The 27,265-nt window shown below is 36.9% G+C and overlaps 1 protein-coding gene across 3 annotated transcripts in view; it reads left to right on the forward strand.

Moving 5' to 3' along the window:
- The window catches only part of LOC120485860 (neprilysin-like), a 289,808-nt gene that overhangs the window by 71,806 nt on the left and 190,737 nt on the right, over positions 1–27,265 (forward strand). For 2 of the 3 annotated variants that reach the window (XM_089135413.1, XM_089135414.1), the window contains exon 4: positions 6,147–6,308. The exons of the other annotated variant lie outside the window; for it this stretch is intronic. In XM_089135413.1, coding sequence (XP_088991539.1) covers positions 6,147–6,308 — 162 coding nt within the window. The remainder of the gene's footprint in view (positions 1–6,146; positions 6,309–27,265) is intronic. 3 annotated transcript variants of the gene reach the window in all.

Raw genomic sequence — 27,265 nt, forward strand, 5'->3', positions numbered from 1 at the left:
AAAAGGTGGCTGACACTATGTGTACATTCTGTGAGTGTGGGACAGCCCCTACTACTGGCTGTAGTCTTTAGCCTCTGGCGAAATAAATCATCTGATGACACAAAATAACGATTTTTGCGTCATCAGAGGATTTTTTTCCCAGCCAAAAAAATACATAAATCTCTCGTCTCAGGCGGATATGAGGGTGGAAAACATGGTAATTTGAAAATACTACAGGTTTTCTACTAATACAAAGCTTAATGCTAAATCCTGAAGTATCCCTTTAAATATTGTTACAGTCATATTTTATTATCATGATTATATGCAGAAACTGATGATGTAGATGTGTACTCTCCAGTCACTGAAGCCAATCACCAATCTGAATTAATGGATACACCTCACTTTTCATGACATTGGTTTAAACTTTTCTTTTTAAACTGGAAGAATTAAATAGGGTTCTCTTACGAGAGGTTATCTCGTATAGCTAGCTTACACTATGGGATAGATTAACCTTTTCTTAGATATTGAAGCCAAAAAAGTATCCTTAATTTTGTACCCATTGTCAACGCAGTGCAGCAGCTGCAGACCTAGAGCGGCCTATCTAGCGAGCTCATTGGTTGCTCTGCGGCAAACTGCAGCAGCCTGTAGATGAACCTGAGTGAACTCGTGTCCAATGAGAGGCACTCTCGCCATCATGGCATCATAGCCCACCAGAAGGGGCGTGGCTAGAGTGTATATAATCGAGATTCAAAGGCTCCTTCTCGCATTTTCATCTCTTCAGCAAAGCTCTTCACATCTCTGAACTGCAGAAGCCACGTCGCCATTTCGAGGAGCAACTAGCAGGAACCAGCTTTGGAAGCGGCTGTCTCACTGGAGCCTCTCCCTCGAATCCAGCAGGAACCGTGCCGGAGTCGAAGAGGAAATAATGCTTCTCATCACACAGGCCGTCGACCGCATCAGGCGCCTAACAGACTCGACGGCTGCTTCCTTCAGAACCGCCGCCGCACGGCGCCCACGGCCTGGGCCGCTCCCTTCCTGCCGAAACTCCATGGGGAGCTCATTAAGTCGTGGAACGCGCCTCTCTCGGCCAGGACCCGGTCTCATGTCTCCACCTCGCTTTCTACGGTGGATAAGGGCTGCTCTTCTATCCCTCCTGTTGAGGACTCGGTAGCAGCACACCTTTGCCCGCCCTCTGCGAGATGGCGGTCTAAGCCTGTGCTCCTGTCTAAGGCCTGCAGAACTACTTCCGCTTGTATTGGCCACGCCTATGCCACCGCCAGCCCAGCTCTATCTGCTCTTCACTATATGGCTCTCTCCTTCCAGTCTCTTCGGTTCTGCGCTCGGACAGTCGCCGCAGACCGCCGCCTCCGCTTACCTGCTACCCGCTTACCTGCACCCAAACGCCGTTTTTACTCCGACTCAGAGAAATCTCTTAAAGTGCAAACATGCCTTAAGTGTAGAAAATGTGCCCACAACACAGTGTTCACCCCTATACACAAGCATTACACTCCCCGTGTCTCTATCAGAGCCCACTCTCACAAGCGGGCACTGCCCGCTCAAGTGATCGAGTTAGGAAACACGCCCACCAGTCTGTGCGCATGCCCTCTCTCAGTCCGCTCTGTCACACGGCCAGCAAACACTAGGGATGCACCGAAATGAAAATTCTTGGCCGAAAACCGAAAAAGAGGAAACCAAGGCCGAAAACCGAAACACCGAAAGAAATTGTGCCAATTATTAGTATCATTGCATTTATGGCTATGACTGTGTACAAACTTTACTAAAATCAAGGCATTGCAATTGCATAAATTAATATAACATTTTCAAAGAATAAATCAATTACAAATTATGCAAATATTTATTTAGCACAATGCACAGTATAAAATAAAATTCAAACTAAAATGTTTAACTTGACCCCACTCATGTGTACACTGAATAATAATCTACTGGCCTGCAGAAAGGTTTTAAAATGAAATGTTCTCTCAAAAAACAAAGCCGAGCGCAAACTTCTCATCACACTAGCACCCAGTTTGCACGTCTAAATTAGTTACATTTTAAAAATTTAGCATACAATAGCATAAAAAGCCTTTTTAAATGAACAATGGTCCATGTTTAATACAAATGTTCATGAAACTTAATGAAACATGTTTAGTGAATGTAGAAAATATTTAAAAGAGCATTAATTTAGTTCTATACATACATGTTTCCATATACATATTTTTTTGTAATGTCACAAGTAATAATCTCAGGGTTTACTGGGTTTTACATGATTATTTTTGTATTGGTGGTGGAATACTAAAAAATAAACATTGTCATGTATTTATCTGTCTTCTTCTCACCGATTCCTGATGGTTAGAGTACAGTTACTTGAGTCGTCCCCTGTCGTTTCAAGGAATAGTACAACGGAGAGCGGGTCAAGTATAAACGCCTCGACTGTTTGGAGCGGTGCACGCGCTGTCTGTGGAGACTCGCGCTGCCTTGTTTACTTTCGCCCGCCTCCGCAGCACGAGTCTTATTTATAATTTTTAATTGTTTCATCCACCTATATCTGCTCTAAACAATGCGTGCCGCCATGACGACGACTCCAGTTGCGAGCGGGTCAAGAGCAGTGCGCGCGCTGTCTGTTGAGACTCGCGCTGCCTTGTTTATACTTTCGCCCGCCTCCGCAGCGCGAGTCTCCACAGACAGCGCGCGCACCACTCTTGACCCGCTCGCAACTGGAGTCGTCGTCATGGCGGCGCACATTGTTTAGAGCAGATATAAGTGGATAAACAAGGTTTCCCTCTCATCGCGGGTTCAGATTCACTGAAATACGTCCGCACCGCAGACATTGCTTCAGACAATCACGTGCAGGTCGCGGTTTCTGTTTGCATCATCACAACATTTCGGCCGTATTGTTTCGGTGATAAAAGTCTTTCGGCCGAAAACCGAAAATGCACTTTTGGGCCATTTTCGCCCGAAAATTTTCGGCGGCCGAATATTCGGTGCATCCCTAGCAAACACCTCACCTCCCATGCCCGTTACTATGCTCGCGCATCATATAACGAACGTGAAACATTCCCCATTCACCACAATCGGGACATCACTCACAGAACAGCCTGTCACTGCTGTCGGCAAGCTGCCGTGTGCGGCAATCAGGGCGAGATGGCCATTCATCCTCTAGCTTTGCAGTTCAAAGTGTGGGAAGCTATTCTGGGGATATCCAGTTCGATATACAGTTCGACCGCCGCCCTCCTCGTTTCCGAGCGTGGCTTGAAACTACTGTGAACACGGAAGCATCTTTCATGCATCGTTAAGAAATAGCCAACCTTCTGTGCAAAATGGCCATAGAGTGCCTTCTCTCAACGAGACCAATTTTAGATCTCAGATTTTTTAACAGAGTGCTTGCGAAAAGACCATTCAAAATGCTAACAATCAGGAAACTCTTTGCGCACGTGCGCCAGGGGGACTGGTTTATATCTCTCGATTTTGAAAGACTTTGAAAGAAAGCAGCAGTACTCCAGCTGGGTTTACTGCACATGCACCCGCTACAACACTGGCTAAACACCCGTGAATATCGCCGGGCTTGGGTCTCAGGCCGCCAGCTGATCAGAGTGACTCAGACCTGTATCTCAGCTCTGCAGCCCTGGAAAGTGGCCGAATGGTATCAGCGGGGAGTGACGATGGGAGCTATCTCTCCCAGAAAAGTCATCTCGACAGACGCGTCCAACGCGGGTTGGGACGCTGTCTGCGAGGGCTCACCAGCTTTTGGCCTATGGTCAGCTCAGGAAAAGTTCCTTCACACAAATTGTCTGGAAATGATAGTGGTCAAGTACGCGCTCATGTGTTTTCTCCCAGTCATTCAAGGTCACCACGTCCTGGTCCGCTTGGACAACAGGTCTGTGGTATCCTACCTAAACCGTCAGGGCGGAGTCAGATCCAGGAACCTCTGCAATCTGACAGAAAACATACTGGGTTGGTCTCAGTGCCATCTGCGCTCGCTGAGAGCGACGCACGTGCCAGGCCACCTGAACGCCGGCCCAGACAGACTGTCCAGAGACAACGTTCCCCCAGGGGAATGGTCCCTGCAAGCTCAAACAGTCCAGAAGTTATGGCGCCTATTCGGCAGAGCAGAGATAGACCTCTTTGCGTCAGAGTAGAACACTCACTGCCCTGTATTTTTCTCAAAAAGCGAGGACTTACTGGCCCAGGACTGGCCCAGTCGCCCGCTTTATGCCTTCGCTCCCGTCTCGCTATTACCACAGGTAATACAGAGAATCAGGGAAACGTGTCACTCTGTGCTCCTCATAGCCCCACGCTGGGAGAATCAGACATGGTTCCCGGAGCATACGCAGTTGTCACAGACAGCCACGTGGCCCATTCCGGTGAGAGCAGATCTCCTCTCTCAGGCTTGTGTCTCAATCTGGCATCCCCACCCAGAGCGCTGGTCACTGCATGTGTGGGTGATCAACAACTACCCGTCGATTTGCCAGAAGGAGTGATAAACACTATCGTGCACGCTACAGCTCCTTCCACAAGAAGACTCTACGTGTCCAAATGGTCTGTGTTTTCAAAATGGTGCACTGACAGAGTCACGTACATGTACCCACGTACATGTGGGGTGTCGTCGCTGCTCATGTTTTTACAAGAGCTACTGGATAAGGGCAGGTCCCCATCTACGCTCAAAGTATACAGTCGCGGCGTTTGTGGAACCCCTGCACGGCCAGTCACTGGGTAAAAAATGAGCTGGTCATCCGCTTCTTAAGAGGAGCTAGAAGGATTAACCCTCCGCGCCCCCCATCGGTTCCTATATGGGATCTTTCTATAGTCATCGAGGCTTTGAAAGCTCCACCTTTTGAAGCGCTTCAATCTGTGGATCTGAAATACCTTTCTCTCAAAAACGTTTTTCTGACAGCCCTGTCATTAGTTAAATGTGTGGGAGACCTCCATGCGCTGTCTGTCAGCACCTCGTGTCTTGAGTTCGCAAGACCAAATGATTCCAACTTCATTTTAAAACCTAGGCACGGTTATGTCCCTAAGGTGATTGATACTCCTGTCAGAGCACAGGTCATCTCCCGATCAGCTCTGCCAGCATCCAATAGCGTATGTGACGCCAATCTCCTCTGCCCAGTAAGAGCACTGAGATTGTACACTGCGCACTCTGCCTCTTTCAGACCCTCTGAGCAGCTTTTTGTTTCATTCGGTGGGTGCACTAAAGGTCTCGCCGCCTCGAAACAGACACGTCTAGATGGATAGTGGAAGCTATTGCGGCTGCGTATGCTTCAAAAGACCTGCCATGCCCGTTAGGCATTAGGGCTCACTCCGCTAGAGGCATGGCCTCCTCGTGGGCGTGGTCCAGTGGAATTTCCATTCATGACATATGTGTGGCGGCGGGCTGGGCTTCCCCCTCCAACTTTGTCAGATTTTATAATCTGGAAGTGCACGCCCTGCAGGCAAAACTTTTAGCGGTATAATACGCTACAGCTCTCCTGGTGAGCTGCACTGCTAGGATATATTCCATACAGACCGGCACTGCCGCTCTGTTTTTCCTTCCCGCGAGGTGCTTATGTATGTACACACACTGGCCCGCACTTCTACAAGCTACTTATTATTCCACACAGTGGATGCAGTGGATGCTTGGCGTGCACTGCGTTGACAATGGTTTCCCATAGCCTAAGCTAGCTTACGCAATACGAACCTCTCGTAAGAGAACGAATCGGTTACCTAAAGTAACCTTGGTTCTCTCTAGAAGAGGGAACGTGTATTGTGTAACCAGCAGTGCTCGCGCCTCGAGTGACTTTCGCTTCAGTCGATGAAAACCAGGAAGGCAGCTTCCGAACCTTGCTTATATACACTCTAGTCATTGGACGTGAGTTCACTCAGGTTCATCTATAGGCTGCTGCAGTTTGCCGCAGAGCAACCAATGAGCTTGCTACATAGCCCGCTCTAGGTCTGCAGCTGCTGCACTGCGTTGACAATGGATACAAAATTAAGGATCATTTTTTGGCTTCAATTTCTCAGAAAAGATTAATCTTTCCCGTAGCGAAAGCTAGCTTACGCAATACTCGTTTCCTCTTCTAGAGAGAACCAAGGTTACGTTAGATAACCAATTCGTTTCATGACCCTTTAAAGACATTTGTCATTCAATTTTGGCATCGTTATAAAGTTCATAATGTTCTCTGGCATTGTAGCATCCCGTCTTATTGAGAACATGGATCCAACGGTGAACCCCTGTGACAACTTCTATCAGTATGCCTGTGGTGGCTGGCTAAAGAAGAACATCATACCTGAGACCAGTTCACGTTACAGTACCTTTGACATCCTCAGAGATGAACTGGAGGTGGTACTCAAAGGTAGAACAACAACTTATTACTGTTATGTGCTGTAGGTTTAGTTATAAGCCACTGAAAATAATTATACACTGTAAAATCTAATATTGTTGAATTGTAAGAATTTTTTTGTTAACTTTACTTAATGTTCAATAATTTGTTTAACTTACTTAAATTTTACTTAATGTTCAATAATTTTTTTAACTTACTTAAATTTTCTTAGTAATCTGTACTGTTTGCATGCTATGCCTTCGTTACTTAGAAAAACCTTGTAAACAGCACTTGACTGGTTTGAGTACCATTTTGGTCCCTCCCCACACATTTCCATTGGCAGAGCAAATGCTTTATGAGACAGGGCAATTTTTAATAGACTTTTCACTAATTTCTTCCACTTCTGCAGTCATCATTCTTCTTATTTATTTTGAAATAGTCAATCTTGAATAATATTGTCAAAACACCTACAAATTTGGGGAGAGCATCAACATTCTTTAGTTGACTTGTTGATTTTCCTTTTCTCATTTTTGTGTTTAATGTTCCCTTTGGTTGGAGACTTGGAACTTAATTTAAATTTTTGTTATTCTCTTCCAATTGATTGCAGTGATGCAACATGAAATCACAATTATTTGATTTCAAAGGAAGGGAAGCAATAAATATTATATATATATATATATATATATATATATATATATATATATATGTATTTTTTTTACATTTATTTAATGATTTAATTAATTGACCATTACAATTTTTTTTCTGCAGCCTCTTGTAAGTATAACCCAAATGTAACGATAGCAAATAAAATTGCAATGGTAAAATAACTTGATGCAGTTAAGTTATGCTTACTTAATAAAATTAAGGCAACGAGTTTGCATAATAAAATTAAGTAAACTGAACTAATTGGTTTTTACAGTGTACATGCAATAAAAGCCAATAAGACTCCTTAAAAGAAAACCATGAATATTTCTTTGCTTTTAGTTTTATAAAAGTGAAGAAATGGCTGGAAATCATAGGGAGAAGGAGGTGGGTTCAGCAAATGAACACAGCCAGAATCGAATATGGGTCATCTGCAAACAAGTGTACAATTTTTCAGAATATGTGGACCACTCACCAAGCCATTTCTCCCACTAAGATCATGTTTATGACACAATATTTAATGTGTCTCTGTTCCTAGTGAGCTTCTTGCTGTTTTTTACCTATAATAAGCATTGTCTACTGAGGAAGCTGCAATGGAATATTATACCTGTTTAGTAACCAATTATAACGCTGTACATATGCAGAAACTTAATTCAATTAGCATCATTCAATTAGCATCATACAATTAGTTCTCTTCACGTGAAGTGCATCAGAGACTTAACTTACAATTGATTTCCATAAAGTTTGCCATTAGCATGTTACTAGGCTACCAATGTGGACACAAATTAAAAAATTAGCTTCCAAGTTGAGTAAACGAGTTCCTAATTCATGACCACAATATCTTGTTGTTGTTTTTTCCACACAAGCTGAGAGCTGACTATAAAGCATGGGTGTCAAATTGTAAAATTATTTATATTCACATCCTTCATTTTAGGCTGAATTAAATTAATGTTACAAGTTAATATCCACAAAACCTTGTGCAATGTTCACATGGAGGTCTGAAACAGCTTAAATATGCATTTAATCTGATTAAATTCAGTATTATAATTTAAATGAGTAAAGTAAGTTAAAAGGCACCTTAAATTGAACTTGGTGTACTACATTCGATTTTAAGACATGTTTAGAATTTGTTTTACCCATAATGTATTAATGGTATTTATAATGTGAACAGAAAATATAGATTCACATTAATAAAATACAGACAGATAAATAGTTAGTACATAATTTATAATAACAAGCAGTATGAATTTATAAAGAATGATTACAAGCTAAAGAACCCATATGCTCTGCCAGTGCTCACACAAATACATGTAAACTAAACTGGAAGACAGACAGATTTATAGATTAGCTTTAACTCATTAAAAAAAAAAAAAAACTTGATGTTAAGAACAAGCAACGTACAGGTTTTGTAATTCAAACTTAAAGGTTGTATCAGTGATTGTGGGTAACGTCACTTCTGTTTGCGTTTGAACCGAGATCCCAAACAAACCAAGTTAGCTCGCCCCTCCCTCCCGTTTCGTGCATCATGAAAAAAAAAAAACGATCATGCATGCGCATTTCTTAAAGCGACAAAAACACACTATTTTTAGATTGACTGTCTACCTCAATGGCTTATTCTGTGAACTGTAAAATGTGAATTTGGCTGCTTTTGATTACAAAGTATAATGATGTATATAAAATCTGCAGTCAAGCAATGTCATATCATACAGCTAGTTTTACTGGTGCTTCACTGGAAGCAGCAGTTTGGTAAAATGTACCAGAATTAGTCATATAAACAAATCTAACGGTATGGGGAAAACTCATTGTAACAACAGCTATCTGGAATAATATTTCAGATATTACAGCTTTTTATTATTATTCGGCTAAAGTTAGTCCTGAACGTAGGCTAGTGTTATTGATAATAGTACAATGTTATGTCTACACATCAAAGTAGACACCTATAACAAACGCAACTCACACACTAAATCCCTACACTCTGATATTTGCTAGAGCTATCCAAGTTTAGTCAAGCTTCACTCATATTTTTTTAAGAATTATATTTTCACACACACTTTTTTTGTTCACATTTTGTTCACATACAAAAAAGTCAGCAGTAGAAGCTACTCACCTGTAACCAGAAGTAACAGTGTAACCTCTGTGTCTGATTTAAAAATGTTCAATTATTTGAGTTCTCGCCACCATTCAAAAGCTTTCCCGATTATTATTTATTTCTTGGACGAAAACAACGATATTCCCTCGCCCTAATCCTCCTCCTCTTCTTGGGGATTGCCTCTACATGTTAAATGTATCTGGTCCGTTGATAGCATAGGGTTGATAGATGCTGGTTTATTCTTCAGATTCGACCTCGCGTGCAGGCGCCGTGAGTGGTGGTTGTACCCATTTACTTTTGTGTGCACTGCAGATTTCAGAGCCTAAGCTGCCTACAGAGACGCAGTTTTTTGACAGCCTGCTTATGGGGTGGGCAGCTAGCCGATTGTTATGAAAGATTAACACAGTCTCATCCCAAAAAGTCATATAACTGACGTCTTGGGACGTCTTTTGACCATACGTCAATATCCGCCTTTTTAGGACCCCCTTAAACGTCGGTAGATGGCGATCCCGGGCTGTCATACAACTGACGCTTTACCTTTAACGTCAGTTAGGTGACGGGTTAGGTTTAGGGTTAGGTTTAGGTCTGGGGTAGAGTTAGGATCCCATAACCTCATCTACCGACGTTTAAGGGGGCCCTAAAAAGGCGAATATTGACGTATGGTCAAAAGACGTCCCAAAACGTCAGTTATATAACGTCTTGGGATGAGACCGGGTTGGAAAGATTATATGAATGTGATCATTTTTGTTTGGGCCTGAAATCGCTGATACAACCTTTAATGTTAGGGTGAATAAATAGTTTTTAAACGCTTGCCAACGTTTGTCTACAAAAGACTGGATTTTTTTTTTTGCAGTGTGCTCTAACGTTAGCTAAGATACTTAAACACACTGTTAATAATGCGGATGTGTCACAAAAACAGAATTGTTAACGTTTTAATTTATAACACAGCTAAAATAAATATAAAAATACCAGTAACAAGTTAGAAAGATGATTAGTCACTAGCTGATGGCTGACTAGCTGTCTGAGGAGGCTGCTGTCTTGCTGAAAAGGGGCTTTGAGTTGACTGACTAAATGTTTGAAATGCTGGTGGCTTAATATGAGGCGGTGGTTCCAGGCCTTTCAAATTTTGACCTTCATTATCATCATTATCACTGTCACTCAAAAGTTTTAAAAGTTTAATAAGCGCCATGTTTTATTTTGTCACCAGACTTGGTCGTGTAATTACTTTGTATGACTGTATTTAAATAGGAAAAACATGGAGGTGTTTGGTCGCCTCTAACTTCATCTCTGTTTGTGTCGCCATGCACCAGAGTGATTGAGTGCATGCACTAAGATGTGAGAGGTATGCATCAACTTGTCTTAGTTAAGGGAATAACAGTTTAATATAAAAAAAAAAGAAACAGTGGGTGTTCCTTTTATTGAATATCATTACAAATTAAGATTTGTTTTATAAAATCCGAGCTTTCTGACCACCTGTATGTCAAGAACCCCAAAATAGCAAACAAAACGTGTTTTTTAAACCAAATTTGGTCCTGTTGTTGTAACAGGTAGCCAGCATGAGAATGTGAATATGAAAATCTTCCCACACCAATGTTTTTTTTTTTAGAAGGATGATAAAAAAAAGTGCAAAGTTCAGAGTTACTCAATCCTGTTGTGAGCAAAGTATTTTAATGGTTAATGCAACTGTGAAGCACATTGTAACCACATGGTAATTCCATGTTCCTGTAGCTGGTCTTACTCTAGCTATATTGAAAATAGCTTTCCACCAAGGAAACAAGCAAATTCAACATAGTCATTGTTTTATTGGGCACATTCCTGTATCAAAATCTGCATGCTCTGTAAAGAAAAACAAATTTCATGGTTAAGTACACATAGTTTCTTTCACCCTGGCACTTCCCATCGAAACAGTCGTGCAATTTTGTTATGGAGAAGAATACAGCAATTTTATTAGGGAGAAGAATGGCTTCTTGCCGTGCCTTTACCCAGCCAAGCTCAGTGTCTTCTCAACATATTTTGGCCATATTTGTCTTATCAGAGCATTTGAAGGCCAATAGCCCTCAGTCTTACAATGTATCCAAAGTCATCAATTGTTTCTGTCAGGTCAGGTCGTGCTGTACGGTCAATGTCAGTCATCTACATTCTACTTCTTTGTTCACATAAATGTTAATGGGTCTCTCATAATTCAACGTTTGACCCTTTTTGTTTATCTCAACCCATGACTGATGTTCATTTACAGCTTTACAGTTGCAATTTCTATCAGTACTTAAACTGAATCAGACGGGACTTCAATTCTGCATCATATATGACAAAAGTATTACTAATCAGATAGAGCTTGACGATCAATCAACTTAAAGCCTGTTCTATGTTCTGTATTGTCTTTTCATCAGAATTAACAGCTTCTTTAAAGTTCGACATTTGCTTTAACCAGATTCTAATTAGCCCAGGGCCCAAGCCCTAAAAGGGCGCAGAGCCCTATTATTTTCCTTAAGGTTATGATGAATGCCCAAGCCCTGAACGGGCGCAGAGCCATATTTGTTTTCCAAAGTATTATATATTATTCTTTTTTATTAGGGCGCAAGCCCTGAAAGGGCGAAGGCCCTATTGTTTTCATTAGGATTATTAGGGCCCAAGCCCTAAAAGGGCGCAGAGCCCTATTATTTTCCTTAGGGTTATGATGAAGGCCCAAGCCCTGAACGGGCGCAGAGCCATATTTGTTTTCCAAAGGATTATTTATTATTCTTTTTTATTAGGGCCCAAGCCCTGAAAGGGCAAAGGCCCTATCGTTTTTGTTAGGATTATTAGGGCCCAAGCCCTGAAAGGGCGAAGGCCCTATCGTTTTCGTTAGGATTATTAGTGCCCAAGCCCTGAAAGGGCGCAGAGCCCTATTGTTTTCCTTAGGATTATTTATTATTCTTTATTAAGGCCCACACTCTGAAAGGGTTTAGGAGCCCTATTGTTTTGCTTATGGTGCGTTCACACCGGACGCGAATAACACGTCAGGCGCGAATGATTTCAATGTTAAGTTAATGCAAAGATGCGTTACGCGCATAAAAATGACAACAGGTCATCAAACTGGCCGCGGGACAGGAGGAAGTACCGCTGACAGCGGCCGTCATCGAGGCGCAGCTCCTGGAGCAAGCAAATGGTGAAACTCGCCAAACGGTTCGACTCCGAAGGGTCCGGTGGACACAAATGCGGCGACATTGATCCCCACTCTGCTGTTCTAGCTCTCCAGAGCAAATACAGTGCGGTGAATCTCTCGATGAATGCTCGATAAACATAAAAAAAAGATGGCCGCCAATGGGTTTCGATTTTGATGTGTGAGACGCACGTAAATTTCGCTTCAAACTTTTGATTTTTAACATGCTCATGACGTGTGAATTAACACAAAGTGGTAAAGCGTCAAATTAGACGCGAATTTGACGCGCTATTCGTGTCCGGTGTGAACGTATTATTAGTGCCCAAGCCCTAAAAGGGCGCATAGCTCTATTGTTTTCCTTAGGATTATTAGGGCCCAAGCCCTAAAAGGGCAGAGAGCCCTATTGTTTTCCTTCGGATGATTATTACAGTGGCTCAAGTATAAGTTTATCAAGCAACAAGAATACTTTTTGTGCGACAAAACAAACAAAAATAATGAATTTATTTGACTACTCCATTTCTTCCTTGTAGGCAAGAGATTTCCACCACGCATTCGCAAGAATTGAACTGAAGTTGTTGAAGATCATCGCAATTCCCGCGCATGCGTCGTGGAAATCTCTTGAACTCTCATCTCAGGCCTACAAGGAAGAAATGGTGTAGTCGAATAAAGTCGTTATTTTTGTTTGTTTTTTCGCACAAAAAGTATTCTCATCGCTTGATAAACTTATACTTGAGCCACTGTAGTCATATGGAATATTTAAACATTTTCTTCATTGACTTTCTGGGCCGTCAAGTTTCGATCCCTTAGGCAGCCTATGTAGCAGTGATCCACCTCTCAAATTTAAGAGAGGTTTGATATTATTTTATCAAAAATATCTTCATTTGTGTTCCGAAGATGAACAAAGGTCTTCCGGGGTTGGTACAGCATGGTGGTGAGTAATTAATGACATAATTTTCATTTTTGGGTGAACTAAACCTTTAAGACATTTCGTATTTTGTAGGGATGGGCATTTCAAGCAAAATTTTGACCACATTAAGCTTTGTTTTGTATAAATTGTATCTTAATTTTAATCAATGTTTCATCAACCAGTTGCCTGTATTTATTAAATAAGAAGCAAATATATGCAGACAATATAATCAGGACATGGACACGATGGAGCGATATATTGCATAGCTTGTGAACTGGAGCTCGTCTCAGGAATATATAGAAAACTTGAAATGTCTTTTAACCCTCTCTTAATTGGGCTTATATACTATATGTAATGGAGATCAGGGCCTGAAATTAACACCCGACCACCTGCCAAATGCGGGTGAATTTTGCTATTGGCGGGTAACACTGTCAATCTACCTGCCACATTGGCAGGTAGCCAATGAGAATTGTGAGTGATTCATAGGATTTTTACATTTCAACGAAGTCCGCTATTGCGTTTGACTTTAGCTAAAATGTGGCGGCACATTACTGGGGTAAAGAGGCCAGCTGAAACAAAACAGCCAACAAAAAGATGAGGATGAGAAAAAGAAAAGTAAAGAAGACATTTTAATACAAAGTGAACAATCGGCGGCAATGGCAAGGTTCGTGAGCGGCTGATTTATGACAGCGACTGTTGTTTCGTGACGTTCATACGATCAGAAAGAAGATGAGGCTCTTTTTCTGACTACGTGTGCGAGTATTAAACTGTTGGTGAGATGGGATGAGATAATGTAACGCGTCGCTGTTGTAGGTTAAAGTACAATGACAGTTGCACAGATGTGTGTGTGTGTGCAATGTGCATGTTGGGAGTTGGGAACCGGTGAGAAAATGTCCGGTACCGGTAATTTTATCAGTAATAACAGTATCAATTTAGTTCTTATTTAACCGTTCCTGAACGCTGTAACTAAAAGCTGTTAAGAGTAAGACCTAGGTGACTAAATCCGCCATCAACACAGCCGCGTGTGATTTGTTTACGAGCTGCGGTATGTCTATCTGTTGGATATATTATAGCCTATACTATATATGTTGTGTGTGTGCGTGTCTGTCAAAATCAAGGAATAAAAAGATTTTTTTTAAATGTATGTTATTAGAGTTATTATTACTTGACAGCACTTAAATGTGTATTCTTACAAGTTAAAGAACAATATTGTGAAATTCCTGTTTTTTTTTGTTGTTTTTTTTGTTTTTACGTTTATGAGGAAAAAAAAAAATGGCTGGTAAAAAGTCTCTTTGGCAGGTGAATTTTTAAATCCACCTGCCACAGTGGCCGGTGGCCGAAAAAATTAACTTCAGGCCCTGATGGAGATGGAACACTATGTTTGGTATGTATCAACGCATTCTCACCCCAAGGCGTCACCTTTGACTATGCTTCAATATTTGACGTTTTAGGCGCCCTTTAGCGTCACTTACATGACGCGATGCTACGGCGTCATCTAACTGACGCTAAAGGAAAGCGTCTGTTAGAGGACGCGGTTAGGTTTAGGTGTGGGGTGGGGGTAGGGTACACGCGATCCTAGGGCGTCATCTAACTGACGCTAAAGGGCGCCTAAAGCGTCAGATATTGAAGCATGTCCAAAAGCTTCCCAAGGCGTCAGTTAGGTGACGCCTTGGGGGTGAGAATGGGCTGTATGTATGGATTTAGAAGACCCTAAGCTAACAACGGAAAATTGATTTTTGTCATTTATTTCTGAAAATCACACATCACACAAATAGTGAACAGTTTTTGAACAAAAAAATATATTTGTCAAATCCTTTGCTTGACAGACATGTGTAATTAAGTTGGCTTGAGAAAGCCAACTTACTGAAATCCTATTTAAACTTATTATTAAGTTGGCTTGAGAAAGCCAACTTACTGAAATCCTATTTAGTGTGAATGCTTCAAGCATTCACACTCTTGAAATCCAAATCTTTCTTATTATTCCGTATTCTTCCGTACGTTTTTCGGTCGCTTTCTTCTCCTCGCTACTTTGTGCTACAAAAACCATTCAAGTATCAAAATGTGCAGCTTTTCAAGGACATGTGTGCTATTACTTTTCTTGTTTATAACCTTTATACTTTTTAAATTATTAAGCTTTTTGTGCATTTTTTTTAACATGGAAGTCAATGGAGAATTCTTCAAATTCTGCTTTATGCTCCTTCTGCTTTCAAAGCCTACAACTTCTGCATACTTTCAGCTATTTCTGTCATTTAAACTTTAAAATGTTGAGAAATTTGTAAGCTATTAAAGTTGTATTCAACTTTTTGATATCTATTATACTTTTTTCACAATCTCTACTTTAGTCTCATGATGTTTTTCAAGCCGTTTCTGAAATTATAATGGGAGTGAATGAGAGAGACTGTTCAGAGCTAGAGCACGTGCTAGAGTGAGCCAGCTTGAAACCTAATGCTAAAAAATAATTTTTAAATCGCTGGCCTGGCCACAATTTTCACTCTTTGGGCATAAAATTATACTTGAAACGTAGGTATTTTTGTTGTGGTTCCTCTCATGTGTTTAGTAAATCCCTGGGACTTATAGTTTTTTCACTGTGTCCTTCCAAAGGACAAGAGTGACAGACATTCCTCCATTGGCAGCAATTATAAATTCAGGTCAAACTTTTGTGATCAGAGCAATACAAACCAGTTTTTTAACTTGCCAAAGTGGTCCCTTTTTTTAACTCTATCCACAAAAAAAATACATCACATCGTTCACAAAGGCCTTGTCTCGCTCACGGTCAGGTCATTTCGCCAATACAACCTATAGTTTTGTCTCTATTGAGGTTTGTTCGAGGCCAAGTATCAGCAATTTTGGCCTCTGTCTAAATAGGAAAGCTGATTGCACAGGTGATGCTGATTAGCAAAGATCAAAGGGAGACACACATAACTGGTCCTGTGTTCTGATTGGTGGACAGTCACTCAGCTCTTTTCTGAAGGATACTACAAGTTTTTGTTGCATTTATGCCTCTACTTCTCCTGTTCTCCCTCTCTCTTCCCTCCTCTTCTCCTCCTCCAATCCTCTACTCCTCCTGTCCTCCTATTCTACCCTCCTTTCATAATCTCTTCTCCTTTCTACTCTTCCTTTTATCCTCTTCTATCCATCTGCCTGTCTTAACTATTTGACTTTCTGTGTCCAAATGATCTATAATGATCTATCTATGTATAGACTATGTATGTATCTATCTGTGTATCTATCTGTGTATCTATCTATCTATCTATCTATCTATCTATCTATCTATCTATCTATCTATCTATCTATCTATCTATCTATCTATCTATCTATCTATCTATCTATCTATCTATCTATCTATCTATCTATCTATCTAATCCATCTATATTTCTAACTAATCTATCTTTCTTTCTTTCTAGATAATCTATCTTTCTTTCTAACTATACTATCTTTCTTTCTAAATAATCTTTTCTTTCTAGCTATACTATCTATCTTTCTAACTGATCTATCGTTCTTTCTTTCTAAATAATCTTTCTTTCTTTCTAACTATACTATCTGTCTTTCTTTCTAACCAATATATCTTTCCTTCTTTCTTTCTAACTAATCCTTTCTTTATTTCTAACTAATCCTTTCTTTATTTCTAACTAATCCTTTCTTTCTTTTTTCATCCTTTCAAATCCATCTTTCTTTCTAACTAATTCTTTCTTTCTTTCTTTCAAATTCATATTTCTTTCTTACTAATCATTGCTTTCTTTCTTTCTTTCATCTATCTATCATCTATTTTTCTTTCTTTCTTTCTTTTTTCTTTATTTCTAATAATCTATCTATCTTTCTTTCGTTCTTTCTTTCTTTCTTTCAAATTCATATTTCTTTCTTACTAATCCTTTCTTTCTTTCTTTCAAATCCGTATTTCTTTCTAACTAATCTTTCTTTCTTTTTTTCTTTTTATCTTTCTTTCTTTCTTTCTTTTTCTTTATTTTGAATAATCTATCTATCTATCTATCTATCTATCTATCTATCTATCTATCTATCTATCTATCTATCTATCTATCTATCTATCTTTCTACCTAATCCATCTTTCTTTCTTCCTTTCTACCTAATCCTTCTTTCTTTCTTTTTTTCTTTCTTTCTTTCTTTCTTTCTTTCTTTCTTTCTTTCTTTCTTTCTTTCTTTCTTTCTTTCTTTCTTTCTTTCTTTCTTTCTTTCTTTCTACCTAATCCATCTTTCTTTCTTTCTTTCTTTCTTTCTTTCTTTCTTTCTTTCTACCTAATCCATCTTTCTTTCTTTCTTTCTTTCTTTCTAATAATCTATCTATCTATCTATCTATCTATCTATCTATCTATCTATCTATCTATCTATCTATCTATCTATCTATCTATCTATCTATCTATCTATCCATCTTTCTTTCTAACTAACTAATCCTTTCTTTCTCACTAATTCTTTCTTTCTTTCTTTCTTTCTTTCTTTCAAATCCATCTTTCTTTCTAACTAATTCTTTCTTTCTTTCTAATCCATATTTCTTTCTTTCTTTCTTTCTTTCTTTCTTTCTTTCTTTCTTTCTAACTAACTAATCATTTCTTTCTTTCTCTCTCACTAATCCTTTCTTTCTTTCTTTCTTTCTTTCTTTCTTTCTTTTAAATCCATATTTCTTTCTAACTAATTCTTTTCTTTCTTTCTTTCTTTCTTTCTTTCTTTCTTTCTTTCTTTCTTTCTTTCTTTCTTTCTAACTAATCCTTTCTTTCTTTCTTTCTAATAATCTATCTATCTATCTATCTATCTATCTATCTATCTATCTATCTATCTATCTATCTATCTATCTATCTATCTATCTATCTATCTATCTATCTATCTATCTATCTATCTATCTACAGTCTGTCTATCTATCTATCTATCTATCTATCTATCTATCTATCTATCTATCTATCTATCTATCTATCTATCTATCTATCTATCTATCTATCTATCTATCTATCTATCTATCTACCTACCCCCTGTCTTTCTCTACCTTTCTTTTTTGTACTCCTTTACTTCTCTACCTCTGTCTCTTTCTCTACCCCTATATTTCTTTACCTCTGTGTCTACATCTCTACCTCTCTTTACCTCTCTAAGTAAACTTGTAGTTTTCTACAATTTTTTGGATCTTGTTTTGCATTTCAGCTTATTAAATGCATTTGAATTAAGCTTTTTTTCTTTTTTGCTCTGTTTTGCTGTTGTTTGAACTGCAATATTTTTTTTTTAAGCATTTCAGTTCAGCTTTTGAAGCATTCACACGCATATTCCGCAGGAAATGCAATTTTTCTAGTTAAACTTATTATTATTATTATTCTTCTTACTCAAAATTTTCTGACTCTAACTCCTCCTAGAGCTTTAACTCTACAAACTCCAAACTCGGGTCAGACTTTCAGACTGTTCTGACTTAGTGTGCTATATCTTTTTAGACTGATTCGACTTTCAGATTTCTTAAAAATTAATATTAAAAATCATAAAAATCCCATTGACTTTCATTGCAGCATGGTCAAATTGAGCCAAGACTACGGTGGCCCAATAGCGTACAACAAAAACTCAAATCTAAATTCCCTGAAGCCCTAGACTCAATTAAACTACCATTCTATATGAACTAATGAACTATCTATCTATCTATCTATCTATCTATCTATCTATCTATCTATCTATCTATCTTTCTTTCTTTCTTTCTAACTAATCTATCCATCTTTCTTTCTAACAAATCTATCCATCTTTCTTTCTAACTAATCTATCCATCTTTCTTTCTAACAAATCTATCCATCTTTCTTTCTAACAAATCTATCCATCTTTCTTTCAAACAAATCTATCCATCTTTCTTTCTAACAAATCTATCCATCTTTCTTTCTACCTAATCTATCCATCTTTCTTTCTAACAAATCTATCCATCTTTCTTTCTAACTAATCTATCCATCTTTCTTTCTAACTAATCTATCCATCTTTCTTTCTACCTAACTAATCTATCCATCTTTCTTTCTAACAAATCTATCCATCTTTCTTTCTAACAAATCTATCCATCTTTCTTTCTAACTAATCTATACATCTTTATTTCTAACAAATCTATCCATCTTTCTTTCTAACAAATCTATCCATCTTTCTTTCCAACTAATCTATCCATCTTTCTTTCTAACAAATCTATCCATCTTTCTTTCTACCTAATCTATCCATCTTTCTTTCTAACTAATCTATCCATCTTTCTTTCTAACTAATCTATCGTTCTTTCTTTCTAACTAATCTATCCATCTTTCTTTCAAACAAATCTATCCATCTTTCTTTCTAACTAATCTATCCATCTTTCTTTCTAACTAATCTATCCTTCTTTCTACCTAACTAATCTATCCATCTTTCTTTCTAACAAATCTATCCATCTTTCTTTCTAACAAATCTATCCATCTTTCTTTCTAACAAATCTATCCATCTTTCTTTCTAACTAATCTATCCATCTTTCTTTCTACCTCACTAATCTATCCATCTTTCTTTCTAACAAATCTATCCATCTTTCTTTCTAACTAATCTATCCTTCTTTCTTTCTACCTAACTAATCTATCCATCTTTCTTTCTAACAAATCTATCCATCTTTCTTTCTAACTAATCTATCCATCTTTCTTTCTAACAAATCTATCCATCTTTCTTTCTAGCAAATCTATCCATCTTTCTTTCTAACAAATCTATCCATCTTTCTTTCTAACTAATCTATCCATCTTTCTTTCTAACTAATCTATCCATCTTTCTTTCTAGCAAATCTATCCATCTTTCTTTCTAACTATTCTATCCATCTTTCTTTCTAGCAAATCTATCCATCTTTCTTTCTACTTAACTAATCTATCATTCTCTCTTTCTACCTAACTAATCTATCCATCTTTCTTTCTACTTAACTAATCTATCCATCTTTCTTTCTAACAAATCTATCCATCTTTCTTTCTAACTAATCTTTCCATCTTTCTTTCTAACTAATCTATCCATCTTTCTTTCTACTTAACTAATCTATCCATCTTTCTTTCTAACAAATCTATCCATCTTTCTTTCTAACTAATCTATCCATCTTTCTTTCTACTTAACTAATCTATCATTCTCTCTTTCTACCTAACTAATCTATCCATCTTTCTTTCTAACAAATCTATCCATCTTTCTTTCTAACTATTCTATCCATCTTTCTTTCTAGCAAATCTATCCATCTTTCTTTCTACTTAACTAATCTATCATTCTCTCTTTCTACCTAACTAATCTATCCATCTTTCTTTCTACTTAACTAATCTATCCATCTTTCTTTCTAACAAATCTATCCATCTTTCTTTCTAACTAATCTTTCCATCTTTCTTTCTAACTAATCTATCCATCTTTCTTTCTACTTAACTAATCTATCCATCTTTCTTTCTAACAAATCTATCCATCTTTCTTTCTAACTAATCTATCCATCTTTCTTTCTACTTAACTAATCTATCATTCTCTCTTTCTACCTAACAAATCTATCCATATTTCTTTCTAACAAATCTATCGTTCTTTCTTTCTAACAAATCTATCCATCTTTCTTTCTAACAAATCTATCCATCTTTCTTTCTAACAAATCTATCCATCTTTCTTTCTAACTAATCTATGCATCTTTCTTTCTAACAATTCTTTCTTTCACTTTCTTTCTTTCTTTCTTTCTTTCTTTCTTTCTTTCTTTCTAACAATTCTATCTTTCTTTCTAACAATTCCATCTTTCTTTCTTTCTTTCTTTCTTTCTTTCTTGCTTTATGCTAATCATGTTAGCTACTTGCTAAAAACATGTTAGCATGATGCTAGCTACATGCTAATCATGCTAGCTTCTTGCTAAAAACATGCTAGCATGATGCTAGCAACATACCAATCATGCTAGCATGATGCTAGCTACATGCTAATCATGTTAGCTTCTTGCTAAAAACATGCTAGCATGATGCTAGCAACATGCTAATCATGCTAGCATGATGCTAGCTACATGCTAATCATGCTAGCTTCTTGCTAAAAACATGCTAGCATGATGCTAGCAACATGCTAATCATGCTAGCATGATGCTAGCTACATGCTAATCATGCTAGCTTCTTGCTAAAAACATGCTAGCATGATGCTAGCTACATGCTAATCATGCTAGCATGATGCTAGCTACATGCTAATCATGCTAGCTTCTTGCTAAAAACACGCTAGCATGATGCTAGCTACATGCTAATAATGCTAGTATGATGATAGCTACATGCTAATCATGCTAGCTTCTTGCTAGCAACATGCTAATCATGCTCGCATGATGCTAGCTACATGCTAATCATGCTAGCATGATGCTAGCTACATGCTAATCATGCTAACTTCTTGCTAAAAACATGCTAGCATGATTCTAGCTACATGCTAATCATGCTAGCATGATGCTAGCTACATGCTAATCATGCTAGCTTCTTGCTAAAAACATGCTAGCATGATGCTAGCAACATGCTAATCATGCTAACTTCTTGCTAAAAACATGCTAGCATGATTCTAGCTACATGCTAATCATGCTAGCATGATGCTAGCTACATGCTAATCATGCTAGCTTCTTGCTAAAACATGCTAGCATGATGCTAGCAACATGCTAATCATGTTATTATGATGCTAACTACATGTTAATCATGCTAGCATGATGCTAGCTATATGCTAATCATGCTAACATGATGCTAGCTACATGCTAATCATGCTAGCTTCTTGCTAAAAACATGCTAGCATGATGCTAGCAACATGCTAATCATGCTAGCATGATGCTAGCTACATGCTAATCATGCTAGCTTCTTGCTAAAAACATGTTAGCATGATGCTAGCAACATGCTAATCATGCTATTATGATGCTAGCAACATGCTAATCACGCTAACAACATGCTAATCATCTTAACTACATGCTAATCATATTAGCATCAAGCTAGCTACATGCTAATCATGTTAGCTTCTTGCCAAAAACATCTATCTATCTATCTTTCTTTCTTTCTTTCTAACTAATCTATCCATCTTTCTTTCTTTCTTTCTTTCATTCTTTCTAATTCCATCTTTAAAACTTCATTCAAACTTCAAGATTCTTCAAACGCTCTGGTCCGGCTTTCTCAAGCCAACTTAAAGTTTGTGTCATCAAACTTTTTTTTCTAGTTATTATTATTATTATTCTTCTTACTCAAAATTTTCTGACTCTAACTCCTCCTAGAGCTTTAACTCTACAAACTCCAAACTCGGGTCAGACCTTCAGACTGTTCTGACTTAGTGTGCTATATCTTTTTAGACTGATTCGACTTTCAGATTTCTTAAAAATTAATATTAAAAATCATAAAAATCCCATTGACTTTCATTGCAGCATGGTCAAATTGAGCCAAGACTACGGTGGCCCAATTGCGTACAACAAAAACTCAAATCTAAATTCCCTGAAGCCCTAGACTCAATTAAACTACCATTCTATATGAGCTAATGAACTATCTATCTATCTATCTATCTATCTATCTATCTATCTATCTATCTATCTATCTATCTATCTATCTATCTATCTGTCTATCTATCTACCTATCTGTCTATCTATCTATCTATCTATCTATCTATCTATCTATCTATCTATCTATCTTTCTTTCTAACTAATCTATCTTTCTTTCTTTCTAACTAATCTATCCATCTTTCTTTCTAACAAATCTATCCATCTTTCTTTCTAACAAATCTATCCATCTTTCTAACTAATCTATCCATCTTTCTTTCTAACTAATCTATCCATCTTTCTTTCTACCTAATCTATCCATCTTTCTTTCTACCTAACTAATCTATCCATCTTTCTTTCTAACAAATCTATCCATCTTTCTTTCTAACAAATCTATCCATCTTTCTTTCTAACAAATCTATCCATCTTTCTTTCTAACTAATCTATCCATCTTTCTTTCCAACTAATCTATCCATCTTTCTTTCTAACAAATCTATCCATCTTTCTTTCCAACAAATCTATCCATCTTTCTTTCTACCTAATCTATCCATCTTTCTTTCTACCTAATCTATCCATCTTTCTTTCTAACTAATCTATCCATCTTTCTTTCTAACTAATCTATCCATCTTTCTTTCTACCTAATCTATCCATCTTTCTTTCTACCTAACTAATCTATCCATCTTTCTTTGTAACAAATCTATCCATCTTTCTTTCTACCTAACTAATCTATCCATCTTTCTTTCTACCTAACTAATCTATCCATCTTTCTTTCTAACAAATCTATCCATCTTTCTTTCTAACAAATCTATCCATCTTTCTTTCTAACTAATCTATCCATCTTTCTTTCTAACTAATCTATCCATCTTTCTTTCCAACTAATCTATCCATCTTTCTTTCTAACTAATCTATCCATCTTTCTTTCTAACAAATCTATCCATCTTTCTTTCTAACAAATCTATCCATCTTTCTTTCTAACTAATCTATCCTTCTTTCTTTCTACCTAACTAATCTATCCATCTTTCTAACAAATCTATCCATCTTTCTTTCTAACAAATCTATCCATCTTTCTTTCTAACTAATCTATCCATCTTTCTTTCTACCTAATCTATCCATCTTTCTTTCTAACTAATCTATCGTTCTTTCTTTCTAACTAATCTATCCATCTTTCTTTCTACCTCACTAATCTATCCATCTTTCTTTCTAACAAATCTATCCATCTTTCTTTCTAACTAATCTATCCATCTTTCTTTCTAACAAATCTATCCATCTTTCTTTCTAACAAATCTATCCATCTTTCTTTCTAACAAATCTATCCATCTTTCTTTCTAACAAATCTATCCATCTTTCTTTCTAACTAATCTATCCTTCTTTCTTTCTACCTAACTAATCTATCCATCTTTCTTTCTACCTAATCTATCCATCTTTCTTTCTACCTAATCTATCCATCTTTCTTTCTAACAAATCTATCCATGTTTCTTTCTAACTAATCTATCCATCTTTCTTTCTAACTAATCTATCCATCTTTCTTTCTACCTAACAAATCTATCCATCTTTCTTTCTAACAAATCTATCCATCTTTCTTTCTAACTAATCTATCCATCTTTCTTTCTAACAAATCTATCCATCTTTCTTTCTAACAAATCTATCCATCTTTCTTTCTAGCAAATCTATCCATCTTTCTTTCTAACTAATCTATGCCTCTTTCTTTCTAACAATTCTTTCTTTCTCTTTCATTCTTTCCTTTTCTTTCTTTCAAACAAATTTTTTTCTTTCTTTCTTTCTTTCTTTCTTTCTTTCTTTCTTGATGCTAATAACATGCTAATCATGCTAGCTTTATGCTAATCATGTTAGCTTTTTGTTATAAACATGTTAGCATGATGCTAGCTACATGCTAATCATGCTAGCATGATGCTAGCTACATGCTAATCATGCTAGCTTCTTGTTAAAAACATGCTAGCATGTTGCTAGCAACATGCTAATCATGTTATTATGATGCTAGCTACATGCTAATCATGCTAGCTTCTTGCTAAAAACATGCTAGCATGATGCTAGCAACATGCTAATCATGCTAGCATGATGATAGCTACATGCTAATCACGTTAGCATGATGCTAGCTACATGCTAATAATGCTAGCTTCTTGCTAAAAACATGCTAGCATGATGCTAGCAACATGCTAATCATGCTAGCATGATGCTAGCTACATGCTAATCATGCTAGCTTCTTGTTAAAAACATGCTAGCATGTTGCTAGCAACATGCTAATCATGTTATTATGATGCTAGGTACATGCTAATCATGCTAGCATGATGCTAGCTACATGCTAATTATGCTAGCTTCTTGCTAAAAACATGCTAGCATGATGCTAGCAACATGCTAATCATGCTAGCATGATGATAGCTACATGCTAATCACGTTAGCATGATGCTAGCTACATGCTAATAATGCTAGCTTCTTGCTAAAAACATGCTAGCATGATGCTAGCAACATGCTAATCATGCTAGCATGATGCTAGCTACATGCTAATCATGCTAGCTTCTTGCTAGTAACATGCTAATCATGTTAACATGATGCTAGCTACATGCTAATCATGCTAGCTTCTTGCTAAAAACATGCTAGCATGATGCTAGCAACATGCTAATCATGTGAGCATGATGCTAGCTACATGCTAATCATGCTAGCTTCTTGCTAAAAACATGCTAGCATGATGCTAGTAACATGCTAGCATGATGCTAGCTACATGCTAATCATGCTAGCTTCTTGCTAGCAACATGTTAATCATGTTAGCATGATGCTAGCAACATGCTAATCATGCTAGCATGATGCTAGCTACATGCTAGTCATGCTAACTTCTTGTTAAAAACATGCTAGCATGATACTAGCAACATGCTAATCATGCTATTATGATGCTAGCTACATGCTAATCATGCTAGCTTCTTGCTAAAAAATGCTAGCATTATGCTAGCAACATGCTAATCATGCTAGCATGATGCTAGCTACATGCTAGTCATGTTAGCTTCTTGTTAAAAATATGCTAGGATGATGCTAGCAACATGCTAATCATGCTATTATGATGCTAGCAACATGCTAATCACGTTAACAACATGCTAATCATTTTAACTACATGCTAATCATATTAGCATCAAGCTAGCTACATGCTAATCACGTTAGCTTCTTGCCAATAACATCTATCTATCTATCTATCTATCTATCTTTCTAACTAATCTATCTTTTTAACTAATCTATCCATCTTTCTTTCTTTCTTTCTTTCTTTCTTTCTTTCTTTCTTTCTTTCTTTCTAATTCCATCTTTAAAACTTAATTCAAACTTCAAAATTCTTCAAACGCTCTGGTCCGGCTTTCTCAAGCCAACTTAAAGTTTGTGTCATCAAACTTTTTTTTCTAGTTGTTAAATAAAATATTTGAAGAACAATGAAAAATCGTTAACACTTCCTTTTACAGTCCTGTTACCCATGTACGTACTATGCACTTATTGTTGTAGTAATTACAATTACTGGGTAATAACTAGGTACTAACCCTGAACCTACCCTTAAACCTACCCCTAACCCATGTACTTACCTTATATTAGCCAGTACTTTCTAGGTATGTACACTGTAAGTACTGTACTATAAAAGGAAGCGGTACTGAAAAATCTAATTTTCTTTACAAATAGTCCCAGGCGTTTTTCTTAGGAATGTGTAGAATTTTCTAAGCAATGCTTTCTCCTCGTCACTCTCCAGTAATTGTTCCAGAGCCTCCAGAGCCTGTTCCACTGTAAATAATAAAATAATAAATAATGCTATAATTGTATATATATATATATATATATATATATATATATATATATATATATATACCCTAGTGAAAAAAGTATACTTTATTGTATTTGAAATATATTCCCTTTTCAATAGTACATTGCAAATATACTAACAAAAATGTACTATATTTAAATACATTAAAAGTATAGTAGCATCATGCTTTTTACCTATTTTCACAATACAACTTTAAACACACTTTAAAATAATTGTACTTAAGTATATTTTCTAAAGGTATATTGATAAGCATGCTTTTAACATATTTCTAAAAAGTGCAGTATAACTACATTGGTTACAAATATATGCTTTGTTACACTTTTAAGAAATATGCTCAACACAAGTATACTTTTAACATATTTCTAACAAATGCACTAGAAGTACATTAGTAATAAATACATGCTTAATTATATTTTTAAGAAATATGCTAAACACAAGCATAATTTTAGTGAAGTTTTAGTGCATTTAAAGAAAACATAATTATGTTGCTATTACTTAAAAATAAATTTTTGGAGTACTTTGTGTAAGAACATAGCAAAATTATTAAGCTTTTAGTGGGTTTAAAATATATGAATTTTATAAACAAGTATGCCTACTGCAATATATTTTTAAAAATGTATGCATTTAACATTTAATATATATATATATATATATATATATATATATATATATATATATATATATATATATATATATATTTACAATGTACCAACTTGTAATGTATTAGAAACATTTGTCAACTATATTAAGCATTTCAATAAGCATACCTAAAATTACTGATGTTCACTTTTACTTGTAAAGGGCTTCTTAAAAGGATGTTGTCCACTGCATGCTACGTTTAAATTCCCACAAGGATTTCAACATCATATTATTTGAATTTGATCAGATACATTTTCCAGAGATGATAAAAAGGTTTGTACTTGTTTAAATTCAAACAATAGCATACTACTTACACGTGAGTCCTGATTG

Source organism: Pimephales promelas, chromosome 10 (assembly GCF_988280905.1).
Source record: "Pimephales promelas chromosome 10, fPimPro1.hap1.1, whole genome shotgun sequence".
NCBI classification, from domain to species: domain Eukaryota; kingdom Metazoa; phylum Chordata; class Actinopteri; order Cypriniformes; family Leuciscidae; genus Pimephales; species Pimephales promelas.